The sequence below is a fragment of the Phoxinus phoxinus genome (assembly GCF_949152265.1).
Source record: "Phoxinus phoxinus genome assembly, chromosome: 11".
NCBI classification, from domain to species: domain Eukaryota; kingdom Metazoa; phylum Chordata; class Actinopteri; order Cypriniformes; family Leuciscidae; genus Phoxinus; species Phoxinus phoxinus.
The window spans coordinates 5,582,384-5,600,024 of record NC_136886.1 but is presented as its reverse complement, the minus strand read 5'-3'; the positions used below and the strand labels follow the sequence as shown (position 1 = coordinate 5,600,024).

Below are 17,641 nucleotides of genomic sequence, written 5' to 3'. Positions count from 1 at the left end.
TTTTTTTTAAATCTATGGTTTGCCTCATTATCCCAGTTTGTTTGACAAAAAATTATTTATATGCCTACTAGAGAATTTACCGAGAGAGAGAGAGAGAGAGAGAGAGAGAGAGAGAGAGAGAGAGAGAGAGAGAGAGAGAGAGAGAGAGATAATACCATAGACAGTATATAAAGGATATACATAAGCTATTTTTTCGTAAAGAGATGCCCAATAGGAGAGCTAGTTTCGATACTTTCTCCACGCCTCCTGGCAGACACGAAGAATAAAACCGCAGTGCAGATTCATGTGAGGATCATATGACCGCCTGAGATTCAACATGGCTCGCGTGCTGTTCTTTTATCTGTTTACTCTGTCGGGTGTTTTCGCCGGACTGTATTTTAATGAGAACGAGCCCTGCTACAGACCCCAGCCGAGTAGAAACCTACAAGGAGTGAAGTATGACAGACCAGGATTTTTCTAAACTTTATCAAACTTACGTTGGATTTTATTTATATTCCGGTCCGGAGTAGTGCAGAAATCCGACACTAGGGCTGTGTCTCAAAATCTAGTGAGCTGCCTACATAGACACCAATTTTGGGTATCGTATGGTTGTTCAGTCAGGCGACTTGCGAGTAATCCACACTGTAGCCTATGCTAAATATACTTTAAACAAACCATACGTGTAGGTTTTAATAGGTTAAGTTACTTCTTTTGAAACCTGTTATAAAAGAGGTAAAATACATGTTCTACGTAATCTCATGTTGATAAATACTTTATGTCTTATGTTATAAGTTATTTCCTGTAACTGTCTTCATGCTAATGTATTTCCTGTTGTGCTTGACTTACAGTAGATATGTTATTATGATATATATTTCTGATCCTGGCTCATATGGGTTATGTTCGGAATAACTGCCACTTTTACTATTTTTGTAGTAAATATAAAATCCAAGTAAATATAAAATGTGAATTTTCTGCTTTGAACTGATTTGTTAAACTGTTCAGTATTGGCAACAGCATACTGTATCCCACAATGCAATGCACTCAAATTGACTTTCAATTTCCAGCATAATGCATGAATCAGTTTTTTTCCATATTTGGTAATCTCATTTTAATTTTTTGGCTCAATTGTCGCCCAGTGTACTACAGGCGGCTCACGTCATGGCAATTTGGCACATGAAATTATTAAGAGAAAAACACAGCAGAGTGGTGAAAAGGTAGCCATCATGAGACCGTTTGACACCTGTTTCTATTATAATTATAAATGTCATGCCCTCAAGGTTCATTTCCCATTTTTGGTTGTTAACTGAAGAACAGATGGCCTGTTGCATGAGGGTTTTTTTTGCTGGATTGTCCTACATGGCCCCTTGGTGCTTGCTGTGAATGCCCGTTCAGTGTTTTTGTGGTCAGTGGAGAATATACAGTATACGTAGATGGTTGAACAACTTTTTCTTGTATTCTTCAGAACTGGACCACGCCCTTATGAATATATGAATTTAAAAAATGTCCCCAAAGCATGGGACTGGAGAAACATAGACGGCGTCAACTACGTCAGCACCACACGCAACCAACACATACCCCAGTACTGCGGCTCATGCTGGGCACATGGAAGTACTAGTGCGTTTGCAGGTGAGGAAAATTTTTTTGTTAAAAATGTAGGCAGTTCAACCAGGTTTGTGTGTGTATGAAAAGAGTTTCAAGAAGGGGTGCTCAACCAACTAAAAAGAAGGTAAAACTAAACATTGATGGGAGAAAAGGTGCAGCACTCACTAGAGGAATAAACTAGAAGTTTATTAGTTAATGGGATAGTTCACTTTAAAATGAAAATTCTGTCATCATATACTCACCCTCAGGTTGTTTCAAACCTGTATGAATTTCTTTCGTCTGCTGAACACAAAGATAGATATTTTGAAGAATGTAGGTAACCAAGCAGTTACTGGTCCCATTGACTTCCATAGTATGGTAGTTTTTTTTTCCTACTATGGAAGTCAATGGGACCTGGTAACTGTTTGGTTTCCGACATTCTTCAAAATATATTCCTTTGTGTTCAACAGAAGAAAGAAATTCATACAGGTTTGAAACAACCTGAGGGTGAGTATATGATGACAGAATTTTCATTTTAAAGTTAACTATCCCTTTAAAGGCAGGGTAGGTGAGTTGTTCCAGAATTTGTTTTGTTATTCTGGTTGAAAGTCTCATCAATCCTGATTGCTATCACTAAGATAAGTGGTCTTAATGTATGTATATGCATATATATCGTCTGTGGAAGGTGTAGGACCATAAAATGTTCTTCTAATCATTGCATTCGGTCCTACCTGCCGGTCAACGTATGTACTGTATTTCCATACATCACGAGTCATCATAGGTTTCATGCTATGCAGAGTTAGACAGACGTCAGTCACTGAGCACCGAAGCCTCCCGCAGCCATAGTTCCTCCTGAACCAAAACAATGAGCTTATGCTGCGTTCATGCCTTAACTTGGAAGAGATGGAAACACGTGACGTTATACTCGGAGCAGTTCGTGACTCGAATGAATGCCTTTAATTAATGTGGTACAGGTCAGAGCTCTTTAAGTTGTTTATGTTCATTACTATTTTAATGTTATGTGCTTTGAGACATGAGGTAGTTTAACACCGTCTCTCGTAACGCTTTTGTTTGCTCCCTGTTGTACGCGTTCATGTGTTCTGTCAGGACCACTATCGTCAAATACGATTGACAATTAGCATACAGTTTGGATTGGCGGTATGGTTCTGTTCAGGGCAAGAACTCCCTGCGCATCCATACAGCCAGCATAGATACGAGAGAGCAGCGATAACCCCCCTTAGGATAAACAGAACCAACATTAATGTATTGCAGATATCATTAATTCAATATTTTCATGTACAACAAATTTCGAGAATTTATTCTGATTCAAGGGGAATCAGAAAGCCAAATCCTGACTGGATGAGAGGAGGAGCTGGGGATGGAGGAGGGTAATTATCTCCTGAGAAACGCGATAGCTGCTGATAATACTGAAGGAGCTTATATATGTATACAGTGATAGGCGTTGTATTCCTATAGGTAGACGTGGATCAGCTGAGAGTCAGCTGATGCGAGCTTGACTAACGTGACCTGCCAGAACTGATGATACACTTGATTTTTGGAAGGAGGCGTTGTTTTGGATACCCTCTGATGGAAGGGTGGGATCTTATGTTTTCAAAGCTAGCTCGCTATTGCTAGCCTCACCGAAAATTGCCTATCCTACCTACCTTTAAAAAAGGTTTACGTTTCGGCTTCATCAGATATGCAGGTCTTGAAAATAATGACCGTTACCTGTTTTTAACCTGTTTTTTAACTACCAGTCATAAAGTTCCTGTGAATCACAAATGGAAATATTTAGCAATATGTCTTGGCTGTTTGTTCCCCACGAAAAACCACAGAACATCACCAGCCCTATTATAGCCTCATAATTCAAACAACCCTATTTTAGCCACATTCAGGAAAAGCACAGATGGGTGATAGTAAAGTATAATCATAAGGTTGTTTAATCATTAAAAGTGCAATGGCCTGGATATGTCATTTGTTTTCCGTCTACCACCTGACTCTCATGTGATCTGCAGTTATGACCTAAAGGTGTTTTCCTGATCTACACGTTTTTGCATGTTTGAGGTTAACCAGTTCATCATATTTTTGAACATGATACTTCCTCTTAATCTTTACTTTAAAGCTTTACTGACACTTTCCAAAAATAGTGTGAAATACTGGCAGGAACTCTCCCTCCAAACGAATCCGGGACTGCGCTGGCCTTCCAACATTCAAATCATTGACAGAGACTCACCTTTTTAAAATTACTTTTAATGTTTAGCTAAGTCCGGTGTGTTTTTAGTGTTTTTATTTCTTGGTGTAAAGTGTCTTTGAGTATTCAGAAAAGCACTTACAAAATAAAATGTATTATTATTATTAACCAACCATCAATATTAGGTAGGATGACATCATCTATTTTGTACGGAGCTCTGCACATGTCAAGCTGGGAAAAATATATCGAATTAACAATTAATTCCCTTGTTTTTATTAATACGATCCCTCGTTTGATTAAACTGTGGCCACAAATTAATAATTTGTTTTCTCATTTTACTAAATCCTGGCCATGTTGTAATAATTTGATACCTTGTTTTGCCTAAATCAAAATAAGAGAACGAATTAGTCAAATCGTAGCCACAAATAAAAAATTAATTCCCACAACTTATTGATTAGTTCCCTCATTTTAGTAAATCATGGCCACGTTGTTCTATTATTGAGGAAACAAATTAATAAATCATGGCCATGAAATACTAAAACGAGGGAATGAATTCTTAATCCGTGGCCACAATATTTATCTATATTTTTGTCCACGTCATGTGCGGGGCTCCATAATTTTGGTAACAGCCTTGAAACAAAAAATGCAATAAATGAAATAGTCATCTATTTAAAAACTAAAAATTTAAAGCACCTTTTTTTTTTTACTGTTTTCTTTTTTTTTTAAATTGGCAGCTTATGTGACTATTTCTTTTTCATTTTAGATCGTATCAACATCAAGCGGAAAGCGGCATGGCCATCTGCCTATCTCTCTGTCCAGAACGTGATTGACTGTGGCGACGCGGGTTCCTGCCATGGTGGAGATCATTCTGGCGTGTGGGAATATGCGAACACTAAAGGCATTCCTGATGAAACCTGCAACAACTACCAGGCCAAGGATCAGGGTAAAACAGTTGTCTGGTTGAGCATCTTGCTTAATTGCCTATGCAGTCAGTGCTTGCAGTTATAGTTTAATGTTTTTTCAGATTGTAACATCTTTAATCAGTGTGGAACCTGCACAACCTTTGGCGTGTGCAATGTTGTAAAGAACTTCACTGTCTGGAAAGTTGGAGACTATGGCTCAGTCAGTGGGCTGGACAAGATGAAAGCTGAGATCTATTCTGGAGGACCCATCAGGTATACAGACTGGATTTGTACGATTAGGTTTTATATTTGAACCAACATTAGGAGATTTTTTACACGTTGACACTTTGCCTTTGTAGTTGTGGGATCATGGCAACAGACAAGCTTGATGCGTACACTGGTGGCTTGTATTCTGAGTACGTAGAGGATCCCGGTATAAACCACATCGTATCTGTTGCTGGTTGGGGCGTTGATGTTAGTGGAGTGGAGTACTGGATCGTCCGTAATTCTTGGGGAGAGCCATGGGTAAGCAAAACCTGAAAAGTTATGCTGGTGAATCCCTCACACAAGTTTAGATGTTGAATGTATGTCCTGCTCTTTTGTTATTTAGGGAGAGAAAGGTTGGCTCAGAATTGTCACCAGCGCATACAAGGGCGGCAGTGGGAGCCAGTACAATCTCGCCATCGAAGAGGACTGCATGTACGGAGACCCCATCCTACCCAAGAACTACCTGTAGATGCCCGTGACGTGTTTTCAATAGAGACCGTGCAGTCTTCAATCAGTCCAAACTTGCCAAATTCTAAAGGGCGTTTGTAGCCAGGGCAAGAATGATTTTCTGATGCTGCCCAAGATCAGTTGCAGAGGTTTTAATAGATTTTAATGAAAATCTCAGGAATGATTTATCAGAAATTGTACAGATTTGTTCTTGTAATACTGCATTTGTTGGCCTCCTTTTTTTAAATGGTTTTCTACACCACTTAATGAACGCAAAGGGAAAAGCAATCCATTGTTGTTGTTTTTATACTAGGACAGTTCGCATTTTAGGATGTTTTAAATGGCCAAATGATCATCTAATGACTTGTGTGCCGATACGTGCCTAAGTTTTGGGGTTTGCAATGGTGTATTAAAAGCAAAAGTACAGTTTGCTGCTTTTTTTTTATGAGAATTTTGCTTTCAATCACATTCAATAAAAGTCTTATCAGGTTGTACTCCTTGTTATTTTAATTCTGTTATTGTTGTTTTAGTTTAATCTAGAGTGGTACATCAGAGGGCTGTTCCATAAAACAAGATTAGAATACAAGCCAGACTTATTTTGGTTATTGTCGGTTGATTCTGTTTCATAAAGCAAACTTGAAATAGTTCAAACTCGGTTACTCTGACAACTTAAGCTGGGAAACTAATCTGGTCTAGGGCAAGCTAACTGTCAGGCTAAGCCTGAGTTGTAACACAATGATATTACCACTGACACTCTCGCGTACCATTATTTGATATTCTTTTTTCCCCATTTTTGTGATAATACCTACCACCAACACATAAAAAACATGAGAACAATAACCAATAAGTACAAAGCTAGACACTTTTACATATGAAAAAAAGGGAAAAATACTAGATGAATAAATAATAATAAAGAATTAAACATTCAGATTTTTTTATAATGACATTCCTATTAATATTATTTAAATATTATATTATTTAAATATATTAAATAATAATTGATATTAAATAAATAAAATAACTATATTAAAAGGGAGAGGGGGTTATATCAAAAAGATAATTAGATGTATTCCTTTTTTTTATAAAATATTCTTTGATTTTATAGTTGCCCATATCTTTTCAAAATGTATACTTTTGCTCTTTATTCCATGCTATCCTTTCCATAGTGCACTTTAGAAACAAAATCTAACCTATCATTTAAAACGGGATAATTCTTGCTTTCTCAACAATAATAAAAATGTAAAAATCCTTTAAAAGCTGTAGCCCAATTCTCAGTATTCTAAATTAGTATTACTTCTCTTTATCAAGGAGCATATGCCCTATGCCCAAAACTATATTTTTTATCTTTATTATATTGGGTTTCTTAAAAAATTCTACCCTGAATTAGCTACTTCTGTTCAATTTACAAGTAAAAAAAAATAGCTATAGGTTTACCATAACTTATCCAACATCCTAAAGATAAATTATTGTAGTTAGAAGATATTTCTGGTGTTAAAAATGTCGCAAATAATATTACTATAGGAAAATGTGAACAGTGGCATAAAACAGAAGTTACAGTCTTATATGTTGTGACATATCCGAGTGAAACGGCTTCTCGAACAAGAACAAATAAAGAAGGGACTTGATTTTGTCCATGGAAAACTTATTTTGATAAAAGATTATGAAAGCACATTAATTCAAAAATAATAATAATTATGTGCACAATTAAATAATTTATAATAAATACTAGAATGTTCCACAAAAAAAAGGTCAATTTTTATTTCATGGTGACTTTAATAAAAATAAAAAAATTCAATATACAAAAAGGAAAACCAACATCACAACTTGTTTAAAAGCAAAATATAGGCTCTAAGAGTTATGACCTCAATACACACATTCAAAATTCAGCATTCATGTCAATATTTTGAGAACAAAATATTTTGGTCAAGACAAAGGTTATGTACACTGAAATCGGCTGTCCGTCCATGAAGAGTACTCCGGTCTGAGTGGATCCTTTCCCTTTTCAAACGTCCCACCAATTTCTAATGTGGTTTTAGTTCATCATGATAAAATTGGATTTGCAGTGAGCTACAACACAAAATTATAGATTATTAAGAAAGTACTGTAGGTGTAAATCTGGAGCAGAGTTTAACACATGACGTGCTCTTGATGAATGTATGCCCCCTTAACCCCTTCTTCCCTGTCATTGATGGAATTTTACGTCATTTATTACACAACCGGCAGTCCATGTTATCCATGTTCATATGGTAGGGGTCGCTATGAATCTCCGGATCAAAACACAGGCGGAGAAACAGAAACAAGCGATAGAAGCATTGCTTATGCACAAGTAAAATAACGTGACATTCAAACATTCACTAGCATCCATCCATCCATCTTCTTCCGCTTATCCGGGGCCGGGTCGCGGGGGCAGCAGTCTAAGCAGAGATGCCCAGATTTCCCTTTCCCTAGCCACTTCCTCTAGCTCTTCCGGGGGGACACCGAGGCGTTCCCAGGCCAGCCGAGAGACATAGTCTCTCCAGCGTGTCCTAGGTCTTCCCCGGGGTCTCCTCCCGGTGGGACGTGCCTGGAACACCTTCCAGGGAAGGCGTCCAGGAGGCATCCGGAACAGATGCCCGAGCCACCTCAGCTGACCCCTCTCGATGTGGAGGAGCAGTGGCTCTACTCTGAGCTCCTCCCGAGTGACCGAGCTCCTCACCCTATCTCTAAGGGATCGCCCAGCCACTCTGCGGAGAAAGCTCATTTCGGCCGCCTGTATCCGGGATCTTGTCCTTTCGGTCATGACCCAAAGCTCATGACCATAGGTGAGAGTAGGAACGTAGATTGACCGGTAAATCGAGAGCTTCGCCTTGCGGCTCAGCTCCTTCTTCACCACGACAGACCGGTACATCGACCGCATTACTGCTGAAGCTGCACCGATCCGTCTGTCAATCTCCCGTTCCATCCTTCCCTCACTCGTGAACAAGACCCCAAGATACTTAAACTCCTCCACTTGAGGCAGGAACTCTCCACCAACCTGAAGTAGGCAAGCCACCTTTTTCCGACTGAGGACCATGGCCTCGGATTTGGAGGTGCTGATTCTCATCCCAGCCGCTTCACACTCGGCTGCAAACCGTCCCAGTGCATGCTGAAGGTCCTGGTCTGATGGGGCCAACACGACAACATCATCCGCAAAGAGCAGAGACGAAATCGTGTTGTTCCCAAACCAGACACCCTCCGGCCCCTGGCTGCGCCTAGAAATTCTGTCCATAAAAATTATGAACAGAACCGGCGACAAAGGGCAGCCCTGCCGGAGTCCAACATGCACCGGGAAGAAGTCTGACTTACTGCCGGCAATGCGAACCAAGCTCCTGCTTCGATCGTACAGGGACCGGACAGCCCTTAGCAAAGGACCCCGGACCCCATACTCCCGGAGCACCCTCCACAGGCCGCCACGAGGGACACAGTCGAATGCCTTCTCCAAATCCACAAAGCACATGTGGATTGGTTGGGCAAACTCCCATGAACCCTCCAGCACCCTGTAGAGGGTATAGAGCTGGTCCAGTGTTCCACGGCCCGGACGAAAACCGCACTGTTCCTCCTGAATCCGAGGTTCTACTATCGGCCGTATTCTCCTCTCCAGTACCCTGGCATAGACTTTCCCGGGGAGGCTGAGAAGTGTGATCCCCCTGTAGTTGGAACACACCCTCCGGTCCCCCTTCTTAAAAAGAGGGACCACCACCCCGGTCTGCCATCCCAGAGGCACTGTCCCCGACTGCCACGCGATGCTGCAGAGGCGTGTCAGCCAAGACAGCCCCGCAACATCCAGAGACTTGAGGTACTCAGGGCGGATCTCATCCACCCCCGGTGCCTTGCCACCGAGGAGTTTTTTGACTACCCCGGTGACTTCAGCTTGGGTGATGGGCGAGTCCACCTCTGAGACCTCAGCCTCTGCTTCCTCCATGGAAGACGTGACAGCAGGATTGAGGAGATCCTCGAAGTATTCCTTCCACCGTCCGACAACATCCCCAGTTGAGGTCAACAGCTGCCCACCTCCACTGTAAACAGCGTTGGTGGGGCACTGCTTCCCTCTCCTGAGTCGCCGGACGGTTTGCCAGAATCTCTTCGAGGCCAGCCGATAGTCCTTTTCCATGGCCTCACCGAACTCCTCCCAGGCCCGAGTTTTTGCCTCCACAACCACCCGGGCTGCAGTTCGCTTGGCCTGCCGGTACCCGTCAGCTGCCTCAGGAGTCCCACAAGCCAACCAGGCCAGATAGGACTCCTTCTTCAGCTTGACGGCATCCCTTACTTCCGGTGTCCACCACCGGGTTCGGGGATTGCCGCCTCGACAGGCACCGGAGACCTTACGGCCACAGCTCCGAGCGGCCGCTTCGACAATGGAGGTGGAGAACATGGTCCACTCGGACTCAATATCTCCAGCCTCCCTCGGGATCCGGTCGAAGCTCCGCCGGAGGTGGGAGTTGAAGATCTCTCTGACAGGAGACTCGGCCAAACGTTCCCAGCAGACCCTTACAGTACGCTTGGGTCTGCCGAGTCTGTCCAGCTTCCTCTTCCGCCATCGGATCCAACTCACCACCAGGTGGTGATCAGTTGACAGCTCCGCCCCTCTCTTTACCCGAGTGTCCAAGACATACGGCTGTAGGTCAGATGAAACGACCACAAAGTCGATCATCGACCTACGGCCTAGGGTGTCCTGGTGCCACGTGTACTGATGGACACCCTTATGCTTGAACATGGTGTTCGTTATGGACAAACTGTGACTAGCACAGAAGTCCAATAACTGAACACCGCTCGGGTTCAGATCAGGAGGGGCATTCACTAGCATATAAATCAATAATGTTACTCAATCCACAAAGAGATACAGGACTGAAGCTTTGGGGGTGTTGATGGAAGCGATTTACTCCATCTATGTTTTGACCATCGTTCTGAATCTAATCCGGACTAAGTCTTTGACAAAAAAAGTGATTTTCTCTTTTTGTTGAAAATGTTGCTTTTTTTAATGAAACTTACCCACATTCAAGTGATGATAAAAAAAAGAATGCATAAAGATAGATTTTTTTTTTTTTTTTTTTTTTTAAGCACCGGCTCTGTTCTTTCTTCTGATATATTGCATTTTCAGATATTCATACAAAAAAATATTCTGGGGCCTGGGGACCAAGACATTTTTGTGAAAACTATCAAAAACACTGGCGCTGGCTGGCTAGCAACTCTTTTTTTTAAACGCGTGCGGGGAAAGAGTTAAAAGATACTTTCTCAAAAAAAACAAAAACATTCATGGTTCATTCAAATCTCATGAATTATATTTTTGTTTGTTTTTATAAAAAAAACTGTGGACAACAACTCACCAATGAACTCAGCTACAGGGTCATGTTCTCCCTCCGTGCGTATTGTTCCCGCTATGCTGTCGTTTTCTAGGATGGGCAAAAACAGCTGGACAAAGTCTGAGGTATATGGAGGCGTTATCACATCTAGAACCTGTCCAAAATAAAAGCAGGACAAGAAGACTTTAGAGAACCGAGCTCAGACGTGAATAAAGCACACAATATGTATTCTATTAAGAGAGCTTCACCTCTGTAACAAAGTATCTAATGAGTGAAATATCTGTGTTGAGCTTCTCCAGACATTTGCGGATGTAGCTGACCACTGGAAGAACATAACCTCGACTCAATAGGTGAACCATACGGTCCAGTAAGGTCTTCTTGAGCTCCAGCTGAAATAACAGTCAGAATTTAGCTATGAATTTAAGCACTGGAGGTGCATATAAGGTCTCTTACAAACCTGCTCCATGACATCAAGCTGCGAGTGCTCTGTCTCAAACAGTTTGATGAGCAACTGCAACACCTGAGGATGGAGGAGCGGATGGCACGTGCTGATCTGAGAAATAAAGACACATTTATTCTTAAAATATGGCGAATCAGTATCTTCATAATAATGGTTTGGGTAGTGACCAGTTGGTATCTTGGTATTGACCCCAAATATAATAGTTTGACATTTGACATGAAGGTTACCTCATCCAGCAGTGCTAGATGGACAGGAGTGTGGTCTGTCTGTAGCTGAAAGTATCGAGGCTCAGACACCGTCCAGTCGACCCACTTCAGCACTCCCATAGCTACCACTGAAAACCTGCACACAAACATCAACTGTTTAGGCCTGCGTTCACAGACAGGGCTTAGATTAAGTCAGGATTAGCCCTTGGTTCAATTAGGACATTTAAGTTTCTTTCAGTAAAGACAGCTCAAACATGCATTTTAGTCTGGGACTAGGCATAAGCCTTGTCCATTACCATTCAAAAGTTTGGGATCAGTACGATATTTTAAAGCACACATATAATATTACAATATAAAGAGACTTTCAACAACATTTCAAAAATATTATTGACCCCAAACATTTAAACGGTAATGTATATCACACCGCAGAACATGTACACTTCCCATATGCAGACAATATCAAGTGCTGTCACAATTAACAGCAATGATTAAAGGGATAGTTCTCCCAAAAATGAAAATTCTGTCATCATTTACTCACCCTCACGTTGTTCCAAACCGGTTTAAATGTCTTTCTTCTGCTGAACACAGAAGATATTTTGAAAAATGTTGGAAACCAAACAGTTGATGAACCTCAATTACTTCCATAGCATTTTTTCCCCCATACTATGGACGTAAATGAGGCCCATAAACTTGGTCTTCATCAAAATATCTTCTTATGTGTTCAGCAGAAGAAAGAGATTCATACAGGTTTGGAACAACGTGAGGGTGACTAAATGATGACAGATTTTTCCTTTTTGGGTGAACTATCCCTTTAAAGATAAATGTGTTTGTACATACCTTATGCACTGGTATAATGTGCTGAGTTCTGCCACTAGCTCAGTAGCTCCCTTGTTTTCATTGCAGCAAAGATTATGAACCGTCTCAATGGCCTTTGAGGTGGACTTCAACTCATCCTTATTTATATTCACACGCTTGTTCTAGAAATAAGAGTCAGATTATGTCATTATTAACCACAACATTTCTGGAAAACAAAAGGACTGACAAATAAGTTTTTTAATATATGTGAAAAGTATGTATTTATTACACACCTTTTTCCATGTTTCCACAACACTAGCGGCGTACGCTAAGATGTGGATGTATTTGTGCTTGTGGTCTTGGTTGATTTTAGCTCCGGGTTTAAATAGCGATAGCATGAACAGATCCAAGAAGGCAGGAACTCTGATCTACATGTTGAGAAGAGCAGTTTAGTTAACATTGATTTAGTCAATACACTTCTTTTGTAGGTTTTTGTGAAGCTAGGAACAAAGTGTTAGAAATATAGCAGATGTGTGTGTATTTTAAAACTTAAAGGGTTAGTTCCCCCAAAATTCAAATTCTGTCTTCATTTACATGTTGCTGCAAATCCATAAGCCTTACATTCATCTTTGGAAGACAAATGAAGATGTTTTCAATGGGATCGGAGTTATTTCTGTCCCTCCATTGAAAGTGAGTGGTTTTATCCAAGTTTACTGAAGAGAAACAATTACTTTATATGATAAACATATTTAATTTAGGAATTTATTCACATATAAACAAATTTGGTAAACGAAAGCTCAAGCATGTTTACATGACAAGGCAGTACGGTTGAGCTTCAGTTTACCATATTTGAGTGATCAATGTACATTCCCTGATCAATGTTTATATGTGAATATAAGACTAAATTAAATCTCTTCATCATGTAAAGTGATCGTGTCTCTTCAGAAGACTTTGACTAAACTGCTCAATTCATATGGATTTCTTTTACAATCTCTTTATGAACATTTTGAACCGTCAGAGGTTTGGGTTCATTTGAATAGACTTTATATGGAGAGACAGAAATCATCAAAAAGATTTGTACTTCAAAGAAAAACAAGTCTTGTGGGTTTAGAACGACATGAGGGTGAGTAATTAAGACAGTTTTCATTTTTGGGTGAATTATCCTTTTAAACATGAATATACAATGGACTAGAACAAGAAGTACCGGTATTAAGGATTAAGGCCACGTTCACACCTAGAACGAGAACTATAATGATTTAGTTCTAAAAATCGTTCTCAATATTAAAGAAAAGCAGAGTTCACACCAAAGCTATGATGATAACGGCACAGAGAAACTATACTGTATCGTTGGAATCACTTACAGACTGATATTATCCATTGTCAGACAATCAGAATACATCCTTCTGTAACAAGCTCAAGCATTTTAAGTGGCAGATAAGCACACGCTTAGAATAAACAGAACGATAACGTCCGCTTGTGTGGACGCCAATATAGTTATCGTTTTTTGGTGTGAACGGGCTTTTATTCTTCTCTGCATTTCTCCTTTGCTATTGCTTGTTTCCTAATCTAGCTTTCTAAAAAACCTGCCATTGTATATATTAAATAGTGTTGGCTTATGTTCCTCTGTAGTAAGTCACTTTGGATAAAAGCATCTGCTAAATGCATAAATGTAAACGTAGATTCTCCTGACCAGTTCTACAGGAGGGGGATCCATGCTACTGAACATCTTGAATAGGACTGTGATGTCGGCTGGGTTCAGAGCCCCTTTGGACAGCATGGCACCAAGAGCCTGGCATGCACGAGGGTATGCAGCAGCTGTGCCCAGCGCTAATGTGATCTGACTGGCATCATGCCCCCTAGACATGATAATAACAATGTTATTGATTTGTTTTCTAACTAGAAGATCAACCAAACAACTTTTTCTACACAAATGCACCTCTCATGGGCAAATTTCTGTACTTCCTGTCCAATTCGCCGCATTGCAGAGCCGCCCTGCTCCTCCTGAGCGAGGATGGACATCATAGCCTGAGCAAACAAGTATGTGTGCTCACCATGACACACCATCTTCTGCTCAAAACACACACAGAAATGAGATAAGATTATAAAAATACAATCATAAACATAGACAGTGGCCTTAAAATAAAAATGCAATACGCACAGCGAATTCGGGCAGATTTTTCTCCAGGTTCTGTTCTCCTCCATCCAGAAGTGTGGCGAGAGAAGTTCGTAGGACTCTGGAGAAAACCTCCAACTGCTGGCAGGCTGTGGACACGCTTGTGATCTCTCCTTGGTATCCTGCATCTGAAATTAACTGCGCACAACATACACAACAAAAGAAATGTACTACCACTACATAAACTGATTCCAGCAATCTGAACATCTTTGACTCAGTTCAGCTCATTTCTCTTTTACCTTGACAGTAAAGTTGAGCATCAGACAGTCTGGATGAGCCTCAGCCAGTTTGTAGAATAGATCTCTCCATGTTGTGTGTGCGATCATCTGCTCCAGCCATGCTGGTGTCTTAACAGAGATGAACACTGCATTCATTAGCCTGAACAACTCAATTAAAAGTTACGATGAAACGGAAATAGCCACAAATCTTTTCTTCAGTGTGTGTAATAAAAAGTAGGGCATGGACTTAGACTCATGCATTGGTCGTTGATTGGATTGTTACTGAATCATTCACAATAAGATCTATAACATGCATTTACAAAATAGATATGGTGAACTTTTTATTTCCTGTCATCTTTAATGTGAACATAAATCATGTCTGACTAGTGTTTTTGGAAATACAGTAACTAATATTAAAAAACGCTCACCTCTCCCTCAACAGTGAAGATAGAATCAGCTTTCTGAGGGTCAAAGTGTTTGATCAATAGACTCTTTAAATGATTCTCTACACGCTCCTGCACCTGCGCGGGCTCCACACCTGCAAAGGAGACACACAGTGTTTAGAGATACGTGAGTGTGACTCTTTGAACATCACATGTAACCATGGTGACAGTGTCACGCGTCCAATCAAAGCTCGAGTTCATCCGTTCATTTACCGACCGATGACAGAGGTGTGCAGAAATTCAAGTATAAACGCATTTATATTGAATAATTGGGCAGCATATTGACTGACCCATCTGGATGAGCCACTCCGCCAGTAGATTGACCGTCTGTGCAACAGCAGAGTAGTTCTCTGAGAGCAGCTGGATCACATGCTCAGGTGAACCACCTGCCTGGAAATACCTGCGCAGACAGGGTCACAAATGCAGCTGCTCTCACCGACGGGATGTCTGACAAAGCTGTATCCATAGAAATCACACCTCTCTCCATTTGGTTGACTTACGTTTTCAGGGTGTTAAACACGGTGGGCTCCATTATGTAGTCTCTACTGGAGAATTTTTGCAGACACTCCTCCTGAACTTTTCCATCAGTCTCAGCATCCGCGTATCCATCCTCCTGAAGCGATAGAAAACTGAGTTAAGCATCTTTTAGTGGCAAATAAAATTTTAGCCATTTAACGAGATTTTAATGGTTCTCATTATCATAGATCACGTACGGATATTACAATCCAACATATTAACTATTGTTACTGAAATATTACATTCAAGTTAATCATCTGGATTACTATTGTGTTTACGTACATCTACGACAGCACTAGCAACACTTTTTTTGTTGTTGTTGGACGGTCACGTTACCATAGTAATACCTCGTTTTGACCTTGTAAGTTTACTTTGTTTTATTTGGAATCATGGTAGAATCGTGGATTTCTAACGTTCCACGTTATTGTTTGACCTACACTAGAGTTCGATATAAATAATGGTATAAGAAAATGGTAAACATGGTACAACCACAGCATTTTAGTTAAGGTATGAAAATCAAGTATTGATTTTAAAGTCGTAACGTTAGTTAGGATATCATATTATAATTATATTGTCTTGGTGTGGCTAAACTACCATGTTGCCGTCGTGACCCTCCCATTCTCCAACATTGCCGTAGTATTCTTCGTCCATGGAGAGAAATAAATGGAATTATTTTATACAGAAAAGCGACTGTTTACAAAATACGTACGAGAACACCGACCGGCGCGTGTATAATACGTAATTTGATAACGGAGTAGAGCTCCGCCTGCTGGGCTGGCGGAATGGCTAAGCCATTAACAATCTAAAATGGGAGGTACTAAATGTTTATAAATAATATTTATGTATTCCTAAATATGTTTTTTGAAATGCAATAACAATCAATGTTATTATTAAGGTGTAATAATTGCCAAATCCGCTGTTGAAGGGGCACTAGACCCATAGATGACTAGACCGGCTTTGTCACGTGGTATTTGTTACTTTTTTCAGCGCTGTTCAAGCTCGACCAATCAATGTCGCCATTTATTACTGGTTAAGGACATTTTTTATTGAGTTTGCTGAGGCAGATATAGGGTGATTAGAATTTATGCATGTGATAGATTTAAACGATTATTTATAAGAATACTTATCCATATTTAAATGTCACCTTAGGTTTTGAATGTGATCCAATGGGGGATTCTGGACCGATAAGCGCCAAAAGTTATTTTCTACTAACGTGTGTCGCCCAGTGGGGACTGGGGGTGTTGTAAACTCCTGAACGGTCAGAAGAGCCATTTTGAGCGTTGGTTGAAATCATTTTGCTCACACAAACCAATGGAAACTCAAGTCAAGTTTAGAGCCAAATGTTGTACACACTTCTGTGTTTATGTTGTCGAGAAACGTGCGGTGGGATTACTTCAGAAACTGTATTCTATATGATAATTATTAAAAATACTCAAACAATATATACAATAATCAACTAATTTTTAAGCCAGTTTAATGTAAAGTTGAAATGACTTAAACATCCAAGTTTTTGTGTGGTCTGCTCAACCAAAAATATTAATTAAATGGGATTTTATGGGTTTATATAATAATTTTTTATCGCGAATTGTTGACTTTTTTGTTTTTTTAAGAAAAAAGAAGAGGCTAAGTTGACTTGAAGGATGTTCTACTGCATTATATTATTACTCATGTATACGGTTCTTCAGTCACATCAGATGTAGTCGACATCTCTCCAGCAGATGGCTCCCAATGAATTTGAGTGTTGAGAAACACATTCAGTCCAGTAGGTGTCCATGCAGTCCATGTCGAGTTGAGAGTGGCAACGACTGAATAAAAGCTTCCCAGTCCCTACAAAAAAAAAGGCATGGGCTCTAAATAACCTACACTATAGTAATCAAACTTCAATCAAATTTACATGTCAGATTTACATCTAAAATACCACCTTGTCTTAAAACAAGCATTGAAATGTCTAGTGTCATGAACTCAAGATATGTATTAGGCCCTTATTACTTTAAATGATAAACCTAATATTATTATTTTAAAACAATAATAATAAATGACATTGGCTAAGACTTGTAGAACCCCAGATCTTCTGTCAAGAATAATTGTTCAGATTCATTTTGTTTTAATGTTTGTAAAATTATCAGCTAAATAAAACTAGTTTAG

The 17,641-nt window shown here is 40.1% G+C and overlaps 2 protein-coding genes across 3 annotated transcripts; one reads left to right on the top strand and one right to left on the bottom strand.

The window, feature by feature from the left end:
* The first annotated feature begins 89 nt into the window (after positions 1-89).
* On the top strand, positions 90-5,861 carry ctsz (cathepsin Z). Its single transcript, XM_079627435.1, has 6 exons — positions 90-435; positions 1,442-1,605; positions 4,515-4,694; positions 4,776-4,926; positions 5,013-5,178; positions 5,264-5,861. Exons 1-6 carry the CDS (start codon positions 317-319, stop codon positions 5,387-5,389), a joined length of 906 nt encoding a protein of 301 aa, XP_079483561.1. The 5' UTR covers positions 90-316; the 3' UTR covers positions 5,390-5,861.
* A 1,039-nt stretch (positions 5,862-6,900) lies between these two features.
* Positions 6,901-17,390, bottom strand: nelfcd (negative elongation factor complex member C/D). Of its 2 annotated transcripts, none has more exons than XM_079629567.1 (15): positions 17,162-17,390; positions 15,481-15,593; positions 15,271-15,380; positions 14,966-15,075; positions 14,559-14,666; positions 14,305-14,457; positions 14,083-14,213; positions 13,837-14,002; positions 12,440-12,574; positions 12,189-12,328; positions 11,373-11,487; positions 11,143-11,238; positions 10,934-11,074; positions 10,710-10,839; positions 6,901-7,434 (listed from the first exon to the last, which is right to left on the bottom strand). In XM_079629567.1, exons 2-15 carry the CDS (start codon positions 15,510-15,512, stop codon positions 7,400-7,402), a joined length of 1,602 nt encoding a protein of 533 aa, XP_079485693.1. In that variant the 5' UTR covers positions 15,513-15,593; positions 17,162-17,390; the 3' UTR covers positions 6,901-7,399. The 2 variants fall into 2 exon arrangements, with proteins under 2 accessions (XP_079485693.1, XP_079485692.1); XM_079629566.1 differs by lacking the exon at positions 17,162-17,390 and adding an exon at positions 16,091-16,269.
* Positions 17,391-17,641: the final 251 nt, after the last annotated feature.

Bases quoted from the DNA above. Each gene is read 5' to 3' on its own strand.
- nelfcd (XM_079629566.1), bottom strand. From the start codon at position 16,147: ATGGACGAAGAATACTACGGCAATGTTGGAGAATGGGAGGGTCACGAC. The intron at 14,214-14,304 runs GTGCGTATTGCA...TGTTTTGAGCAG, and splicing joins AAAATCTGCCCGAATTCGCT to AAGATGGTGTGTCATGGTGA. The intron at 7,435-10,709 runs GTGAGTTGTTGT...TTTGTGTTGTAG, and splicing joins CCCTGTAGCTGAGTTCATTG to CTCACTGCAAATCCAATTTT.
- ctsz (XM_079627435.1), top strand. From the start codon at position 317: ATGGCTCGCGTGCTGTTCTTTTATCTGTTTACTCTGTCGGGTGTTTTC. The intron at 1,606-4,514 runs GTGAGGAAAATT...TTTTCATTTTAG, and splicing joins AAGTACTAGTGCGTTTGCAG to ATCGTATCAACATCAAGCGG. The intron at 4,927-5,012 runs GTATACAGACTG...TTGCCTTTGTAG, and splicing joins TATTCTGGAGGACCCATCAG to TTGTGGGATCATGGCAACAG.